Source organism: Phragmites australis, chromosome 21 (genome assembly GCF_958298935.1).
Source record: "Phragmites australis chromosome 21, lpPhrAust1.1, whole genome shotgun sequence".
Taxonomy (NCBI): domain Eukaryota; kingdom Viridiplantae; phylum Streptophyta; class Magnoliopsida; order Poales; family Poaceae; genus Phragmites; species Phragmites australis.
Genome location: NC_084941.1, coordinates 7,362,700 through 7,378,943, shown reverse-complemented (window position 1 = coordinate 7,378,943; position 16,244 = coordinate 7,362,700). Strand labels below are relative to the sequence as shown.

Genomic DNA, 16,244 nt, shown 5'->3' with positions numbered 1-16,244 from the left:
TCCCTTCTCTTCCACGGCCGCAGTAGCCTCTACCTCTACCTCTCTCGCTTCGCTCGGCTCTGCCCCAGGAAACCCTCGAAAAGCGGCGGCGGCGGCGCACGCGACATGGCGGAGGTCGAAGCATCGGCGGCGGCGGCGGCTGTGGAGACGACCCCGGAGGTGGCGGCAACCGAGGGCGGCGGCGCGGCGGAGGCGAAGGCGCCGCACAAGCTACACAGGCAGTGGACCTTCTGGTACGACATCCAGTCGAAGCCCAAGCCCGGCGCCGCGTGGGGCACCTCCCTCAAAAAGGCGTACACGTTCGGCACCGTCGAGGAGTTCTGGAGGTACGTGCGCTGCCACGGTGCTCCCGTGTCCCTGCGCCCGATCCGTTCCGTTCGGATCTGATCTAGATTCCGTGGTGGTTTGGTTCCTATCTATCAGTTTCTGTACCTGTTTTGGCGGCCAGGTTGGCGGTGGAAATTTTTTTGCAGAGTAGATTGGGTTCTAGGTTAGCTTAGCGTCGACAAAATCTGAAACGATTAGATGATAAATCGATAAAGTACTTAGGTTGTTACAGATGTTATATGTTCATGAATCACGATATGATTGGATGTTGTTTGCGCCGGATTTCATTGCTTCCATGCGTAAGTGCTTATGCTTATGAGTTATGACAGATTTTCCTTGCAAGCTGTGTCCGAACGATATTTAGTGATGATCTGGTGTTACAGTTGTTAATATTACGAACAAAGTATACTGTACTCCTTGTAGTTAGTTTTCTCTGCTAAATCATTTAATTAAGATTCATATTTTCAGTTAAAGTTTCCACGCCGAATTATAATTTTGAACCAACTGTTGATAATTATGCTATGTTATTCCCGGTTTTAGCATATTGTCATATTGGCTTGTTGGATATACAGAGCGTGTCGTCTCTAACTTTTTCCTATTGGCCTTTTGAGAGTCGTACCTTTTCATTGGTAAAAATTATCTCAAGACATATTCTGGCTTGCATGAGACCCTATTCAGATGTGGATCGAGTTAACCTCTTAGGTTTAGACTTAACTAATTAGCAATATCTATTATTTCGTTACTTGCACAACATAGTCTTTTGAAGTCGAAGCTTCTATTTATGTTGCGGTAAACTGCCATTTTACTGCAGTCAATTGGTGCTATTTTGCCTTGTATGCTTTTTAATTTGACTGTCCAGTATCTGTGTACTTATGGATTCCTTCTTTCTTGGTGTAGCTTGTATGATCAGATTTTCCGTCCAAGTAAGTTGTCAGGGAATGCTGATTTCCATTTATTCAAGGCTGGAGTAGAGCCAAAATGGGAAGACCCAGAGTGTGCAAATGGTGGCAAATGGACTGTCCCATGCAACAGAAAGGCAACCTTTGAAACCATGTGGCTTGAAACGGTACATCTTTGTTAATCTTATTTTGTCTGTTCAGGAGCTTAGATGTTCTTTATAGATCTAACATCTATAGCTTGATCTTGCCCGAGAAGTTTTCAGTAAAAGAGTGCTTTGGATAACTGTTTGAACATGCAGTTGATGGCTCTTATTGGAGAGCAGTTTGATGAAACCGAGGAAATTTGTGGAATTGTTGCTAGTGTCCGTCAGAGAGGAGATAAGCTTGCATTGTGGACTAGGACCGCCAGCAATGAAGCTGTCCAGGTATTTTTTGAAAGTCATTCTAATTCTATAATCAGTTTCAGTAAGGATATTTTCTTATACGTCATATTGTTTTGGTTCAAATCTTGATAAAGGGAGAAACTAGTTTTATGTAGTCCAGTGTTTTCTCGCTGCCAATATAGTCAATAAGTTCTGCAAATACCTAGCTTGTAGGCCAGGATTCCGCTTGCTTTGTTGGGTTCAGCTGTTGCACAAGTATTTGATCATTACATTAATTCAGTTGCTAGCTAGCATGGGCTATGATTCATTATTACCCTTAACAGTTTCATATCTTGTTTGAATGCATTTGTAAGTTTGTTTTATTGGAACAATGTGCCACAGGATGCAATATTTCATTATCAAGTAAAGATGCAAAATTGTTTTCTTGCTGAACAAGGACATATACCCCTAATCATATGTCTCTAGAATGAGAACTAGGTAGTATGATTGGTGTTTTAGTGCATGCTATTTGGATGTGCAGGGATACGGGGTTATGGACAGCCTTGAGTGGGCAACTCTGTATCCAGTGTGATGTTGCATGAAAGTGGTTGCTTGGTGTCTTTAATCTTTATTAAGTGTTATGTTGTATGAAAGTGTATATATTGCATTCGAGGGTACTGTTTACGTCATAACATTATATCATGAACAATATTCTTTGTCCTCTATGCATTGATGAACAACTGAATTTTGGAAGAAAGAGACCCCTAAACTTTTCCTATTGGAGAAGTTGTAGAGCGATAATTTTGTGGTTCTTAGACTTTTCCTGTACTCTAATGAGCCATCTTCTGTGGATCACAGTATCACACTGGGCCATCATCCTGCAACTTAATGTTTCCATTGCTCTTTAGTAACACTTTCGTTTGTTATGCAGGTAAACATTGGCAAGAAATGGAAGGATGTCATTGACTACAGTGATAAGCTCACCTACACTTTCCATGTATGCCTTCTTTGTTTGGCGCAAATATCATCTTGTGTTAGCCCTTGTGAAAAAGATCAAAGTACGTGCACGGTGCTCACTATTTGGATGCCTCGTATGCAGGATGACTCCAGAAGAGAGAAACCAAGCAGAGGTGGACGGTACACCGTGTAAGCGCATCATGGAAGATCATGGCTTGGACATTGGGTTGAAGTTTTCTGCTTAGATTGACGCCTTCTTTGCCTCAGCCTACTCGAGGCAATTATCGGATCTATTATGTTGTTTTGGTCTTAGACAGCTTATGTGGTACAAGAAAGATATGCTGGAGAAACCATGACGATTTTGTATGCCACTGAGTTTCTATCATAATATGCCCAGATTCCAACAACCCAAACGAGCCATTGCATTACGGGATGCTTAAATTGCTGCATATAATCGCCGTTTGCTGCGACGTTGAGCAGCTTGCTGCAAATTTTCCTCGACTGTGTGATAGTAGCCATACCAGCGTCGTCCCCTTCCTGGTACGCTATTTTATACCGCTTGGCTGGATGTAATAGAAATTGTCCGCCATGCGAAACTCGGAGCCTAGTCTGCCTTGGCTCTTTGGATGGCTCTCGTACCATCTGCCATTTATACATGCACCGGGTTCACGCTCACACGACCCGTCGAGGCGCCGACCCGGCATCTCTTGCCACCAGAAACGCTGGGACGTGACAGCAAACCACCGGTACGTCGGCGTCCCAATTCACCGTCTGCTTCGTCGGTAGAAGATTTTCAAAGCCCGTTTGCTTCAGGAGCACTGCGAGTGTGCAACACATTTCCCTTCGTTTCAAGAGCGAACAGACGCCGTGCTGCCCAAGCGAGCCATGCTGTGTTTGTCATGCACCTGCCGCTGACGGTCTCACTGCCCTGCCTTGGCTTGTGCTCTAATCAAAAGCCGGACTCCCCAACGCACGGTTGGTGCGGGACGCCACCCCGCCACCTTACCGGCCCTCGCACCACCTCGCGCGAGCAGCTATATCACTTCGCCACCTCACTCCGAGTCCCTTCACCGATACCTCACTCCCCTCCGCCGCGCACGCCATGGACACCGGTGGCCTCGCCGCGGGCTCGCACCTGCGGGACGAGCTCCACGTCATGCGCGCCCACGAGGAGGTCTGTCCCGCGCTTCTTCTTCTTCTCCTTCTTCTTCCTCCTCCTCCTCCTCGTTTCTCGCAATTGTTAGTTTGCTCGTTCGGCAATGGCATTGTTGCTTATCGGTAGCGTTTGATGCCAATGGGACGCGCAGCCGAACGCGAAGATCCGGAGCGCCGACGTGAAGACGTGCCGCGTGTGTGGCGACGAGGTCGGGGCGCGGGAGGACGGCCAGCCGTTCGTGGCTTGCGCCGAGTGCGGGTTCCCGGTGTGCAGGCCGTGCTACGAGTACGAGCGCAGCGAGGGCACGCGGTGCTGCCCGCAGTGCAACACCCGCTACAAGCGTCACAAAGGTCAGTCAGTACACCTCGCCAACCACACGCCAAGTCACAGTCTAAGTGACTCGTGTCACAACTAAAATTTGAAGGATTAAGTGCAATGGGATCATGAAAATCCTGGATTTTCGTTGCGTGATCTTGCAGGGTGTCCAAGAGTGGAAGGGGACGAAGACGATGGCCCGGAGATGGATGACCTCGAGGAGGAGTTCCAGATCAAGAGCCCCAAGAAGGCTCACGAGCCTGTTGCATTCGACGTTTACTCGGTGAGCTCATCTGAATGAACCATCAATTCCAGCAAGGTTGTAACGCGATTGTGAACTGACGGGGCCGGACGCACTGGTCTTGCAGGAGAACGGGGAGCAGCCGGCGCAGAAGTGGCGGACGGGAGGCCAGACGCTGTCCTCCTTCACCGGAAGCGGTCAGTGCAAACCAAATTCTTTTGCTGAGAGCTTAGCTGGATTGATCTTGCAAGATCGATCTGAAGATGCATCGTTTTGGCGCGAAATCTCGCAGTGGCCGGGAAGGACCTGGAGGCAGAGAGGGAGATGGAGGGGGGCATGGAGTGGAAGGACCGGATCGACAAGTGGAAGACCAAGCAGGAGAAGAGAGGCAAGCTCAACCACGACGACAGCGACGACGACGAAGACAAGAACGACGACGAGTACATGCTGTAAGCTCGAAGCTCTCTGCTCTGTTAAGTTCCTCTGTCTTCTTGCTACAGATTTCATCTGAAATGGAGTGAATTGAATCGGGATGCGCAGGCTGGCGGAGGCGCGGCAGCCGCTGTGGCGCAAGGTGCCGATCCCGTCGAGCAAGATCAACCCGTACCGCATCGTGATCGTGCTCCGCCTGGTGGTGCTCTGCTTCTTCCTCAAGTTCCGGATCACGACACCGGCCATGGACGCCGTGCCGCTGTGGCTGGCGTCTGTGATCTGCGAGCTCTGGTTCGCGCTGTCGTGGATCCTGGACCAGCTGCCCAAGTGGTCGCCGGTGACGCGGGAGACGTACCTGGACCGGCTGGCGCTGCGGTACGACCGCGAGGGCGAGGCGTCCCGGCTGTCGCCGATCGACTTCTTCGTGAGCACGGTGGACCCGCTCAAGGAGCCGCCCATCATCACGGCCAACACCGTGCTGTCCATCCTCGCCGTGGACTACCCCGTCGACCGCGTCAGCTGCTACGTCTCCGACGACGGCGCGTCGATGCTGCTCTTCGACACGCTGTCCGAGACCGCCGAGTTCGCGCGCCGCTGGGTGCCCTTCTGCAAGAAGTTCGCCGTGGAGCCCCGCGCCCCCGAGTTCTACTTCTCCCAGAAGATCGACTACCTCAAGGACAAGGTCCAACCCACCTTCGTCAAGGAGCGGCGCGCCATGAAGGTGAGTGTCTGAGTGACATATCAACCCTTTTTTTATCTGATTCGACCCCACCGCCATGGATGATCTGATTCTGACACGCAAGTTTGATGGACACACGATGGCAGAGGGAGTACGAGGAGTTCAAGGTGCGGATCAACGCACTGGTGGCGAAGGCGCTGAAGAAGCCGGAGGAAGGGTGGGTGATGCAGGACGGCACGCCGTGGCCCGGGAACAACACGCGCGACCACCCTGGCATGATCCAGGTGTACCTCGGCACCCAGGGCGCGCTCGACGTCGAGGGCAACGAGCTGCCGCGGCTGGTGTACGTGTCGCGTGAGAAGCGGCCGGGCTACAACCACCACAAGAAGGCCGGCGCCATGAACTCGCTGGTGCGCGTGTCCGCCGTGCTGACGAACGCGCCCTTCATCCTCAACTTGGACTGCGACCACTACGTGAACAACAGCAAGGCCGCGCGCGAGGCCATGTGCTTCCTCATGGACCCGCAGCTGGGGAAGAAGCTCTGCTACGTCCAGTTCCCGCAGCGCTTCGACGGCATCGACCGCCACGACCGATACGCCAACCGCAACGTCGTCTTCTTCGACGTAGGCCATCGAGCTCTCCTTTGCTGGATTCGATCTCATGTCCTTCGTTGATAGCGTCGTGGGTGAGCTGATCACGGCCGTGTCCTTGCCTTTTGTAGATCAACATGAAGGGGCTGGACGGGATCCAGGGGCCGGTGTACGTGGGCACGGGGTGCGTGTTCAACCGGCAGGCGCTGTACGGCTACGACCCGCCGCGGCCGGAGAAGCGGCCCAAGATGACGTGCGACTGCTGGCCGTCGTGGTGCTGCTGCTGCTGCTGCTTCGGCGGCGGGAAGCGCGGCAAAGCAAAGAGGGACAAGAAGGGCGGAGCTGATGGCGTCGACGAGCCGCAGCGCGGGCTGCTCGGATTCTACAAGAAGCGCGGGAGCAAGAAGAACAGGCTCGGCGGCGGGTCGGTGGCCGGGGAGAAGAAGGGGTACCGGAAGCACCAGCGAGGGTTCGAACTGGAGGAGATCGAGGAAGGGCTGGAGGGGTACGAGGAGCTGGAGCGCTCGTCGCTCATGTCGCAGAAGAGCTTCGAGAAGCGGTTCGGCCAGTCGCCGGTCTTCATCGCCTCCACGCTCGTCGAGGACGGCGGCCTGCCGCAAGGCGCCGCCGCCGATCCCGCCGCGCTCATCAAGGAGGCCATCCACGTCATCAGCTGCGGCTACGAGGAGAAGACCGAGTGGGGCAAGGAGGTGAGTGACTGACAATGAGATTTCCACAGCATTTCTCCACAGTGCAAAAAACAACACTTGCACCAGCCGGGAATCGAACCCGGGTCTGTACCGTGGCAGGGTACTATTCTACCACTAGACCACTGGTGCTTGGGTGTTAAAATTGATGCATTATGCCTATTGTACGCAGATTGGGTGGATCTATGGTTCGGTGACGGAGGACATCCTGACGGGGTTCAAGATGCACTGCCGGGGTTGGAAGTCAGTGTACTGCACCCCGGACCGGCCGGCGTTCAAGGGGTCAGCACCGATTAACCTGTCGGATAGGTTGCACCAGGTGCTGCGGTGGGCGCTAGGATCCGTAGAGATTTTCATGAGCCGTCATTGTCCGCTCTGGTATGCATACGGAGGCCGCCTCAAATGGCTTGAGCGTTTCGCTTACACCAATACTATCGTCTACCCCTTCACCTCCATTCCGCTTCTCGTCTACTGCACCATTCCTGCCGTCTGCCTCCTCACCGGCAAGTTCATCATCCCCACGGTGAGTAGCTAGTCCGTTGTTCACGTCGCCGTGCAAGTTACGTTCTATCATGTTGCTATGCTCATGTTTGAGAAGAGCTGATCGACTGAATATGCAATATCATTATTATTGTTGTGCAGTTGAACAACTTGGCTAGCATCTGGTTCATCGCCCTGTTCCTGTCCATCATCGCGACGGGGGTGCTAGAGCTACGGTGGAGCGGGGTGAGCATCGAGGATTGGTGGCGCAATGAGCAGTTCTGGGTCATTGGCGGCGTGTCCGCGCACCTCTTTGCCGTGTTCCAGGGCCTGCTCAAGGTGCTGGGCGGCGTGGACACCAACTTCACCGTCACCTCCAAGGGGGCCGCCGACGAGACCGACGCTTTCGGCGAGCTTTACCTCTTCAAGTGGACCACCCTACTGGTGCCACCCACGACACTCATCATCATCAACATGGTCGGCATCGTCGCCGGCGTCTCCGACGCCGTCAACAACGGCTATGGCTCCTGGGGCCCGCTCTTCGGCAAGCTCTTCTTCTCCTTTTGGGTCATCGTCCACCTCTACCCATTCCTTAAGGGGCTCATGGGGAGGCAGAACCGGACGCCCACCATCGTCGTGCTCTGGTCCATCCTCCTCGCCTCCATCTTCTCGCTCGTCTGGGTCAGGATCGATCCCTTCATTCCCAAGGCCAAGGGACCCATCCTAAAGCCATGCGGAGTCGAGTGCTAATGAAGCTTCTTGCATTAGTTGTTTGCACAGACATGTTCGTGTGTTTGCACATGCACTTTTTGGACTTCTATTCATATTTGACTTGTTTTTGTACAATTTTTGTGAGTGAGATAAAAGTTTTGGGGGCGTTATAAGGATTGTGGTGGAGTTTACCCAAATTAACAGACGAACTATTTTCTTGACTTGCATAAGTGTAATTTGATTTTTAGACAAAGGTTGTGGTTTACTAATGAAGTCAATGTATAAACATTCAGAACTAATCCCAATAGACTGGGCAACCGCAAGATAACGGCTTGCAACATCATCATGGAGGTCCAATAGCGTGAGCTGACAATACAGGTAGGGGTAGGGGTGGATGTTGAGCTGGCTCGACTCGGCTCGTGACAGCTCGTTAAGATATCGAGCTAGCTCAACTTGGCTCGGCTCATTAAGCAAACGAGCAAAAAGTCTAGCTTAACTCAACTTGGTAGAAAACTTGAGTTAACTCATTAGGCTCGTGAGCTCACCACATGAAATAACCTAAACATCATAGTTTCTAACTAGCGAATAGACCTCACAGGGCCCTTAGTGTTGCCTCCCAGGGTGACGCGAGGGTGACCCAATCCGCCACCAAACCACCTCCTTCAACCTGCAATCTCTAGCGGTTGTTGCTGGCTGGCCGGCCGATCGTCGGGGGAGTCAAAGTTGGCTTCCCCACGTCCTTCCTTCCTCTTTCTGTGGACGGATGAGGCTCCATGGTCGGTTCCGGTCGAGTGGTGCTTGCTATCGGCGGATGAGGAGAAAATCCGGTGAAGAGGCCAACAGATCAGGCTTGCTAGGTGAAGACGACAACTAGCGACCAGTCGGTGACAGCCAGATTTGTGCATCCAACTAGTTTTTCCGCGAGACCCCGCTCATGCCACCGCTGGTGTACGCGCTAATGGAGAGATCCAAGGTCTTAGTAGTGGAAATAGTGGTAGTGGCACTACTACTGAATGCTTGGTAGCAAGGAGTCATTGACAAAGAGATCAGCATTGTACTTGCACCTCACCTTCACTGCCACCTTCTTCATCGGCGGCGGCTGGATCCTCTTCGATGGAGGCTGGATCTCGCATTGGTGGCCCAGATTTTAGTGATCCTGCGTGGCGGCAGCTTGTCTCTGTGGGTGGCGGCGGCCAGACGTTCATTGTCACGTGCATCCAAATCAAGATCGTCGCGCCGTCCAAATTGAGTCCGCTCACCATCGCACGCTTCAGCGTGCCTGGGGTGCCTGTCTCGTAGATCTATGTGTGCAGCCCCTTCCTATGCGCCGTCTTGGGTGAAACATTGTGTTTTGCCCCTTGCTACATTCTGCTGTTATTTGTAAATATCCAACTTTTGAAACTTGCATCAACCAGATTTCTCGGAAACAGTACCATTTAAGGAAGGTTGCCAGGTACGAGAACTCTGTTTAGGAACCAATTTGTATGTTCACGTGCTCTTTGTTTTCCCTGAATTTTCCTTAAGGAAAAAAAGTACTTCTCAGCCCACTATCTAAGGCCCTATCTATTTCATCTTTTGACTAGCTTCTGCTTCTTAGATCCTCTATCTCCAAACTAAAAAGGGTCTGCGACAGGAGATCCCCTATCTCTAATCTTATTCAATATGATTTTGGATATGTTGACCATTCTCATTGAGCGAGCTAAAGAAGAGAGATAAATTGTAGGTGTCATGTCTAACCTTGTTAAAAATAATCTCTTTATCTTACATTACGCTAATGATATAGTTCTCTTTATGGATCACAATTTAGATCAGGTCCAAAATATGAAACTTTTGCTATGTGCTTTTGAACAGCTTTCAGGCTTGAAAATAAAATTATATAAAAGTGAATTGTTTTGTTTGGGTAAAGTCAAAGATTACGAGACAGAATATTCACAAATTTTTGGATGTAAATTCGGATCTTTCCCTTTTAAACATTTAGGCATTCTGATGCATCATAAGAGACTTTTGAACAAGGAAAGGAAAAATTTGAAGAGAGATTCCAAAAAAAATTGAGTTGTTAGAAAGGAAAGTATCTATCTTATAGGGGTCGCCTTGTTCTTATAAATTCTGTTTTAAGTAGCCTACCTATTTTTTTTTTCAAGTCTATGTTTTTTTTTAGGTGCTTAAAGGGATTCTAAATAAACTAGATTATTATCATTCTCTTTTCTTTTGGCAATATGACGGGCACAAGAAAAAGTATAGACTTGAGAAATGGAGTTTTCTTTGCACACCTAAGGATCAAGGTGGATTAGGTATTCTCAATTTAGAACTGCAAAATAAATGCTTCCTTAGTAAATAGCTTTATAAGCTGATAAATGAAGAAGGGGTGTGGCTAGATTTATTAAGAAAAAAATATCTAAGAAAAAAAACAATTATCCAAGTGGAGCAAAAGCCTAGAAAATCCCGATTTTGAACTAGCCTTATGGCAGTCAAACATGATTTCCTCATGCTAGACTCCTTTAACTTGAATAATGGATCCCAGATAAGATTTTGGGATAATGTTTGGCTCGGACAAACACCTCTGAAACAGCAATATCCTACTTTATTTCAAATTGCGTACAGGAAGAATGCCACAGTTATGGATGTGTTTAGGACAAAACCCCTCAATATTGCCTTTAGAAGAACACTGGTTCGAAATAACATGACAACTTGTAATGACTTGCTTCTTAAATTGGTTTTTATACAACTTAATGATTATCGTGACACATTTCAATGGTCTCTACATCAATATGGAAGATTCATGGTCCGATCGATGTATAGAGCTTTGATTAGTAAATTTGTCATTCCACTAAATATTAAAGTATACATCAACTTCTATCTTTGAGAACTGAAACTTCCACTAAATGTTAAAGTATTCTTATGGTTTCTTTTTAATGGAAAGACTCTAACCAAAGATAATTTAGCAAAACGACGTTAGGAAGGTAATACCACATGTTGGTACTGCCATCATGAGGAAATAATACATCTATTCTTTGAATGTCAGTTTGCTAAATTTATTTGACGTGTGATCCAAGTTACGTTTGGCTTAAATCCACCAATAAGTGTCTCCAATATGTTTGGTAGCTAGCTTAATGGGACGAGTAAAAAACTTAAAGATCATGTTTTGGTTGGAGCTAGTGCTCTTTGTTGAGCTATTTGGTTAAGTTGAAATGATGTAGTTTTTGACAAGGCAATAGTTTATTCTTTTATGCAGGTTCTTTTCAGGGGCACACACTGGACTCGTTATTGATCATTGCTATAGAAGACAAAAAAATTGACCTCTTATGAAAGATGCATGTTGAAGATTGGAACAACAATGATGGAGATTTACACCCGATATGGTTGGTTGTTTAGTAATAGACTTTGTGCTTGACTTGGATTGGCCAATGTTAAGAATACTCTTGTTATTTCATAATTTATCTGGAATGTCGGTGTTATATCAAACTTTGTAATAATGAACGGATGCGTGCATAACTCTGTGCAGAGGCTAGAATAAGTTTTATTTCTTTATCTAAAAAAAGCTGAAACAAATAGGATTCTGAAAAGTTGGCTTTTGAAAAGCTGAAAAGTTGGTTTATGATGGAATGAACTAAAAACTAAAAAACTGGCTGAGAGTGATTTTTCTAGCTTTTGGTGTGCTGAGAACCTAAAAATTTCTCGTAAAAACCAACATCTAAAAGCCAGAAGCCAGCTTTCAGCAAAAAATCCAAAAGCCACAGCCCAAACAAACATGTCTAAGTTTAGCTGCGCTTCTTTACTGAGATTTATCATACAGCCACCTTTCAGGAAGTTTTTCTTTTGAAGCTACCCAAAATGGTTGCAACTATACATTTTGTGTTACAGATCTTTTATCAGCTTCCAGTGATTGAACCAAGCTAGTCTAATTCTGTTTAATAAATCAATTTGATTGCCACCTGCATGTTGTACTTTGTAGTAAGGAATTTGGTGGCCAACTGAAATTGATCAAACGGTTGAAATCATGTACAGAACTATAGGTCTTTGTTGTTGTCACTGCTACTTTTCTTCAGCACTCAAAACTCAAATGTACAAAAAGAGATCTGCAATATGATCTATGAAAACAAAATGATAAGGGTGTGCTCTTCCACCAAGAAGCTTTTCTTTTACCGTTTGGGGTTTTATCTCAAGTTTTGTTCGGTTCAGGATTATAATATGTCTGGATGATGCAAGGTGACAGGCACACACCTTGCATGGTTTTGAGTCTCTTTCAAGCTTTCAATATGGTGCACATGTCAATATTGCTTTCTTGCCTTTATGATATGATATGATATGATAGAATATGGTCTTACAATAGATACCATTCTTTGTGAGTTGTAAATTTTCAGTTTGGCCCCTTTTTTTTTGCTTATGTGGTTTGTTAAATGAGCCACGCACCTATAGACATCAATGTCTGCAATTTTGATTAAATTGGACTCAGACAGAGATCCCAGGCTGTATTTTAGTTTCTCATTATGAATTCGAGATGCCTTTGTACTCCATCTTTTATCAGCCGTCTCACCATCCTGCGAAATATCAGAAGGGTTTATGCCGACGACATTCTCCTTTCTCATTGTTTCCCTTCGATTCATCTTTTTTTCCCTTTCTGTTGTTCTTTGGTTTAGCAGCGCTTCTTCTATCTTCCTTGGCGCTTTTGCATGTATGAGGTTGTGAAGCTTAGATGTGACTTTTTTAGGTGCTTGCTGCCTACCACCCAGAAAGCCTTCTACGGAGTTTGCATGTATGTTGAGAATGCTTGCGCAGCCGCCGCCTTGTTCACAAGAGTAAAAAGAAGCTCTTCTGCGGTTATACCTAGGAAAATCTGTTCAAAGAAGCAAAGGTTGTTCGAAGAATTTTGTTGCATCCACCGAAGCTCCCATCGGGAGTTTACTTGCTCAGGTTTTTTTTATGCTTGTGCTCATATTGGTCCTATACCAACGCAGACTAGCACACAGGTTGGGACTTTGGGAGCCTCTATTGCTGTCTTGCTGATACCAACTAATAGCCTAAGAAGTGCACATAGGTGATCTGGTGATGTTTTTGTAATATAGAGGACCAGTAGATATATGCAGTGCTTTTGGCTTTTGGTTGTAGCCGGATCCCAAAGCTCTGTATCAAATTATCTTTATTTTTTCCCGTCTTGCTCCATGTTATCTCTGGGGGCTGTTTTTTCTTCTACCTATGCAGCCGTAAGCATGGAACCAGCCATGGGCCAAGCCCCATCCTCAGGCTGGCACATTCAAGTTTGAGTTGGATCTCGAAAATTTATCATTTGTATAGTAAAATCTAATAAAATTTTAGGTTAAGTCTTAGGCTGAAGTTTAGGCTGCCATAGGACTTGTTCCGCCCTTCTTGCCTAAATCTTTTTCTAGCCACAATTACTTCCCCTTTTCAGTCGAGGGTGCGCCGGTTTCCACTGGTAAGGATTAGGACTAGTAAGTACATGCCAATGTGACAAACTTGTATTGGGCTTAGATCACCGAGGAATAGAGACTTTACAAAATAAAATTTTTATTTACCTTTTTGTTTTTCTTTGTACAAGTAGTTTTTTAGCTAATTCTTTGGAAGATCTAGATTATAGCATCTTCTACACCACTAATTTTTTTAGAATTTTTTATGACTATTTCAATAGTATTTTGAAGGTTGAGAGCATTGGAATGTAGTATTTTTATGATTTTAAATCTCTTGCCCTTTGGATGGAAGGGGAAGTTACTTCTCGAACAGGAGGAGCCTATTGTTATAAATTTTCAAAATAGGCACATAGTTTTTATAATATTTTTAATTAAAAAATATATAAATAAAAAGGTTCCAAATAAAAGTAGGGGTACTAGAGGCCCTCACGTACCAAAAATGAAAGTGCATATACCTCTTATATATGGTTTTATTAATTAATGATAATATTTATAGACTAATAATTATGTTAAAAATTGTTAATAGGTTGTTTTATAGGCGATACATAAAAAAGAGATATGCATCAAGATGAATAAGCTCTAAGTGATGCTCGGGTAAGTTAATGACAATACCTATGAACTAATAATTATATTAAAAATTATTATTAGGTTATTCCATAGGAAATACATAAATGAAGAAACATAAATTCATTGAGAATTACCCTGAGTTCAAAGAATTGCATCGAAGTCATTAAGATCTTAGTGATACTCATAAGAAGAAGAAGAAGCTTGAAGCATGAAGGGTAAGTTACTTGTGTAGATCAAGTAACTAAAGGTATGCCATTGTTAATTAGGTTTTATGGACTAACCCATGTGCCTTATGTTTGAGAGTGAGTTAGAGTTAGAATCCATAAGAAGACATAAGTTGAATTGAAATTATATATGCCAAGAGTGAAGAACAAGATTAGACTCCATATATAATAAATTGAATTTATTGAATATATCGGATACAAAATGATTTTCTATGGCAAGAAGGTGAAGGGCAAGTAAGACTCGGCTGCGATGTAACATTCGATGGTGAAAGACAAGCAAATAGCTTGACGCCGAAGGACCAAGACGGTGATGAAGAGCGAGTGAAGGCCTTGTGCCAATAGACCATGTGAGGCTATAGGAAGCTATGAATGATTCATTTCATTCATATAAAGAATCAAGAAGAGATGAAGTGAAGATTATATGAAAGTTGGTAACCCTCAAAGTTTGAAAGAAAGAAGCGGTACTCGAAGGTATTCGAAGGCTCAAATGTGATTCAAACGAGTTATACTTCTGGATTTGAGTATAGGTATTCCGCACTATTAAGAGGAATGCAACGTAGAGCTATTTTTCGTGTCTCGCTGCTCAAGAGTTTCTAACCAAATCCAAAGTAAGAGTTTGCTTTAGGAGCCCGGTGCGGAAAGTGTGGAGGTATTCGAATTGAATTTTGGAGAGTTTCTAGCTTGATCCTATGATTACAATATCATGAATTTAGTTGAGATGTGTATTCCTCTGAATAAGCTTTTCGTATAGTCTAAAATCATCGAAATCGGACTTCGGAATCAAAAGTTATGACATTATCTCTTCGATGACATGAGCTGTTTTGTTAACTTGCGGAGTGTCTGCATTTTTTTTGGATAGTCTGCATCCGCAAATTTCAGGTCTAATGGCTAGTTTTTTTAAGCACCGTTTAGTTGGGTTAAAGTCCAGAGGGTCCATAAATTTTTGCCGAGTATCCACACTTTTACAGGGTATCCGCATTTAAATAGGGCTAACGGCTAGTTTTTGGGAGGTTAAGTATTTATACACCATCACCCTCTTCTTTGAGGGCTGCTAGTGCCTCCAAAAAATACCTTAAAGCCAAAGCCATTTGTGTTCCCCCTACTCTATTTTAGTGAGATTTGAGAAGAAAAGTGAGTTATGTTGAAAAATTAGAAGATTGAGAACAAGTGAGCATAACTCTCATCTTGAATACTCAAGTTCATCAGCAAGAAGTTCACAGAATGTTTGTTACTCTTGGGGATTCAATCCCCTAGGTGGCTAGGCAGCTTCGGAGAGCATCCAAGGTTGTGGTGTGTTACAGAAAGTTTGTAATGGCTTTAATTTCATCTCCGCAAAGGAAGAAATCAAGAGTGGAAGCTAAACTCAAGTGTGATCGAGCTTGGAGAGGAAAATGGTTGTGAGAGACTCGGCTCAAGTGTGACTGAGCCCCTCAACGAAGACGTAGGAACCTCTTGAGGAGGTGTCCGAACTTTGGGAAACAAATCACGTGTCTTCTCTCTTATTTCCTTATTTTTGAGTTCTTGCTTAATATTTGTGCATATTGCTTGATCTACTTTCTTGTGAACTTTGAGTTGTAAGTACTTGGTGAAATAGGTTGAAATACATCCACTGATGCTGGATAATTCGTGGATTTGATTCACGTTGTATTGCATAGGTATTTCTTGAGGTTTTTTCTGAAATATCTGGAGTATCCGTAGATTTCTGCAGAGTGATCACACTTTTGCGGAGACTCCAAAAAAAAATCTGCGGATTGTCCGTATATTGCTAATTCGCTGCATTTAGTTTGTAAAATTTTTCAGGATACGTCTATTCACCTCCCTCTAGGCGACATAGTTGTCCTTTCAAAAGAAGTAAGGAAAAAGTCCATATTGCCTCCCTCAACTATTTCTATAATTTGTTTGTCCTTTAGAACCGTAAAACCAGATATCCCACCTCCTCCAAGTATATAAACAAGTGCAATTTACCTCCTTAACTGGTTTCGATGGTGGTTTTATCCTATGTGGCAACAACTTAGCTTGCCCTGTTGCTGAGGTGGCTAGGGTCCGACTGAGTCAGCATAGTAGGTTCCGCACGTTAGCCAAACATAGAGAGAGGACAAAGCGGCATCGGCACAGTGCATCACATGGTCGCGTGCTCGCCGGAGTTCGATCGGAACGACGCTACGGGTAGGGAG

General features: G+C 45.7%; 2 protein-coding genes and 1 non-coding gene across 3 annotated transcripts; 2 read left to right on the top strand and 1 right to left on the bottom strand.

Annotated features, from left to right (window-relative positions):
* The first annotated feature begins 14 nt into the window (after positions 1–14).
* Positions 15–2,952, top strand: LOC133903976 (eukaryotic translation initiation factor). The gene is made up of 5 exons (XM_062345476.1): positions 15–326; positions 1,225–1,393; positions 1,526–1,651; positions 2,520–2,585; positions 2,688–2,952. The coding sequence occupies exons 1-5, from the start codon at positions 106–108 to the stop codon at positions 2,736–2,738; spliced, it is 633 nt and encodes a 210-aa protein (XP_062201460.1). The 5' UTR covers positions 15–105; the 3' UTR covers positions 2,739–2,952.
* Positions 2,953–3,511: 559 nt separating this feature from the next.
* LOC133903974 (cellulose synthase A catalytic subunit 7 [UDP-forming]) lies at positions 3,512–8,026 on the top strand. The gene is made up of 10 exons (XM_062345474.1): positions 3,512–3,719; positions 3,853–4,051; positions 4,181–4,299; positions 4,385–4,454; positions 4,550–4,706; positions 4,798–5,410; positions 5,515–5,991; positions 6,090–6,668; positions 6,838–7,188; positions 7,308–8,026. Exons 1-10 carry the CDS (start codon positions 3,648–3,650, stop codon positions 7,893–7,895), a joined length of 3,225 nt encoding a protein of 1,074 aa, XP_062201458.1. The 5' UTR covers positions 3,512–3,647; the 3' UTR covers positions 7,896–8,026.
* On the bottom strand, positions 6,727–6,797 carry TRNAG-GCC (transfer RNA glycine (anticodon GCC)). Its single transcript has one exon. It is a non-coding gene; the product is annotated as a tRNA-Gly (tRNA).
* Positions 8,027–16,244: the final 8,218 nt, after the last annotated feature.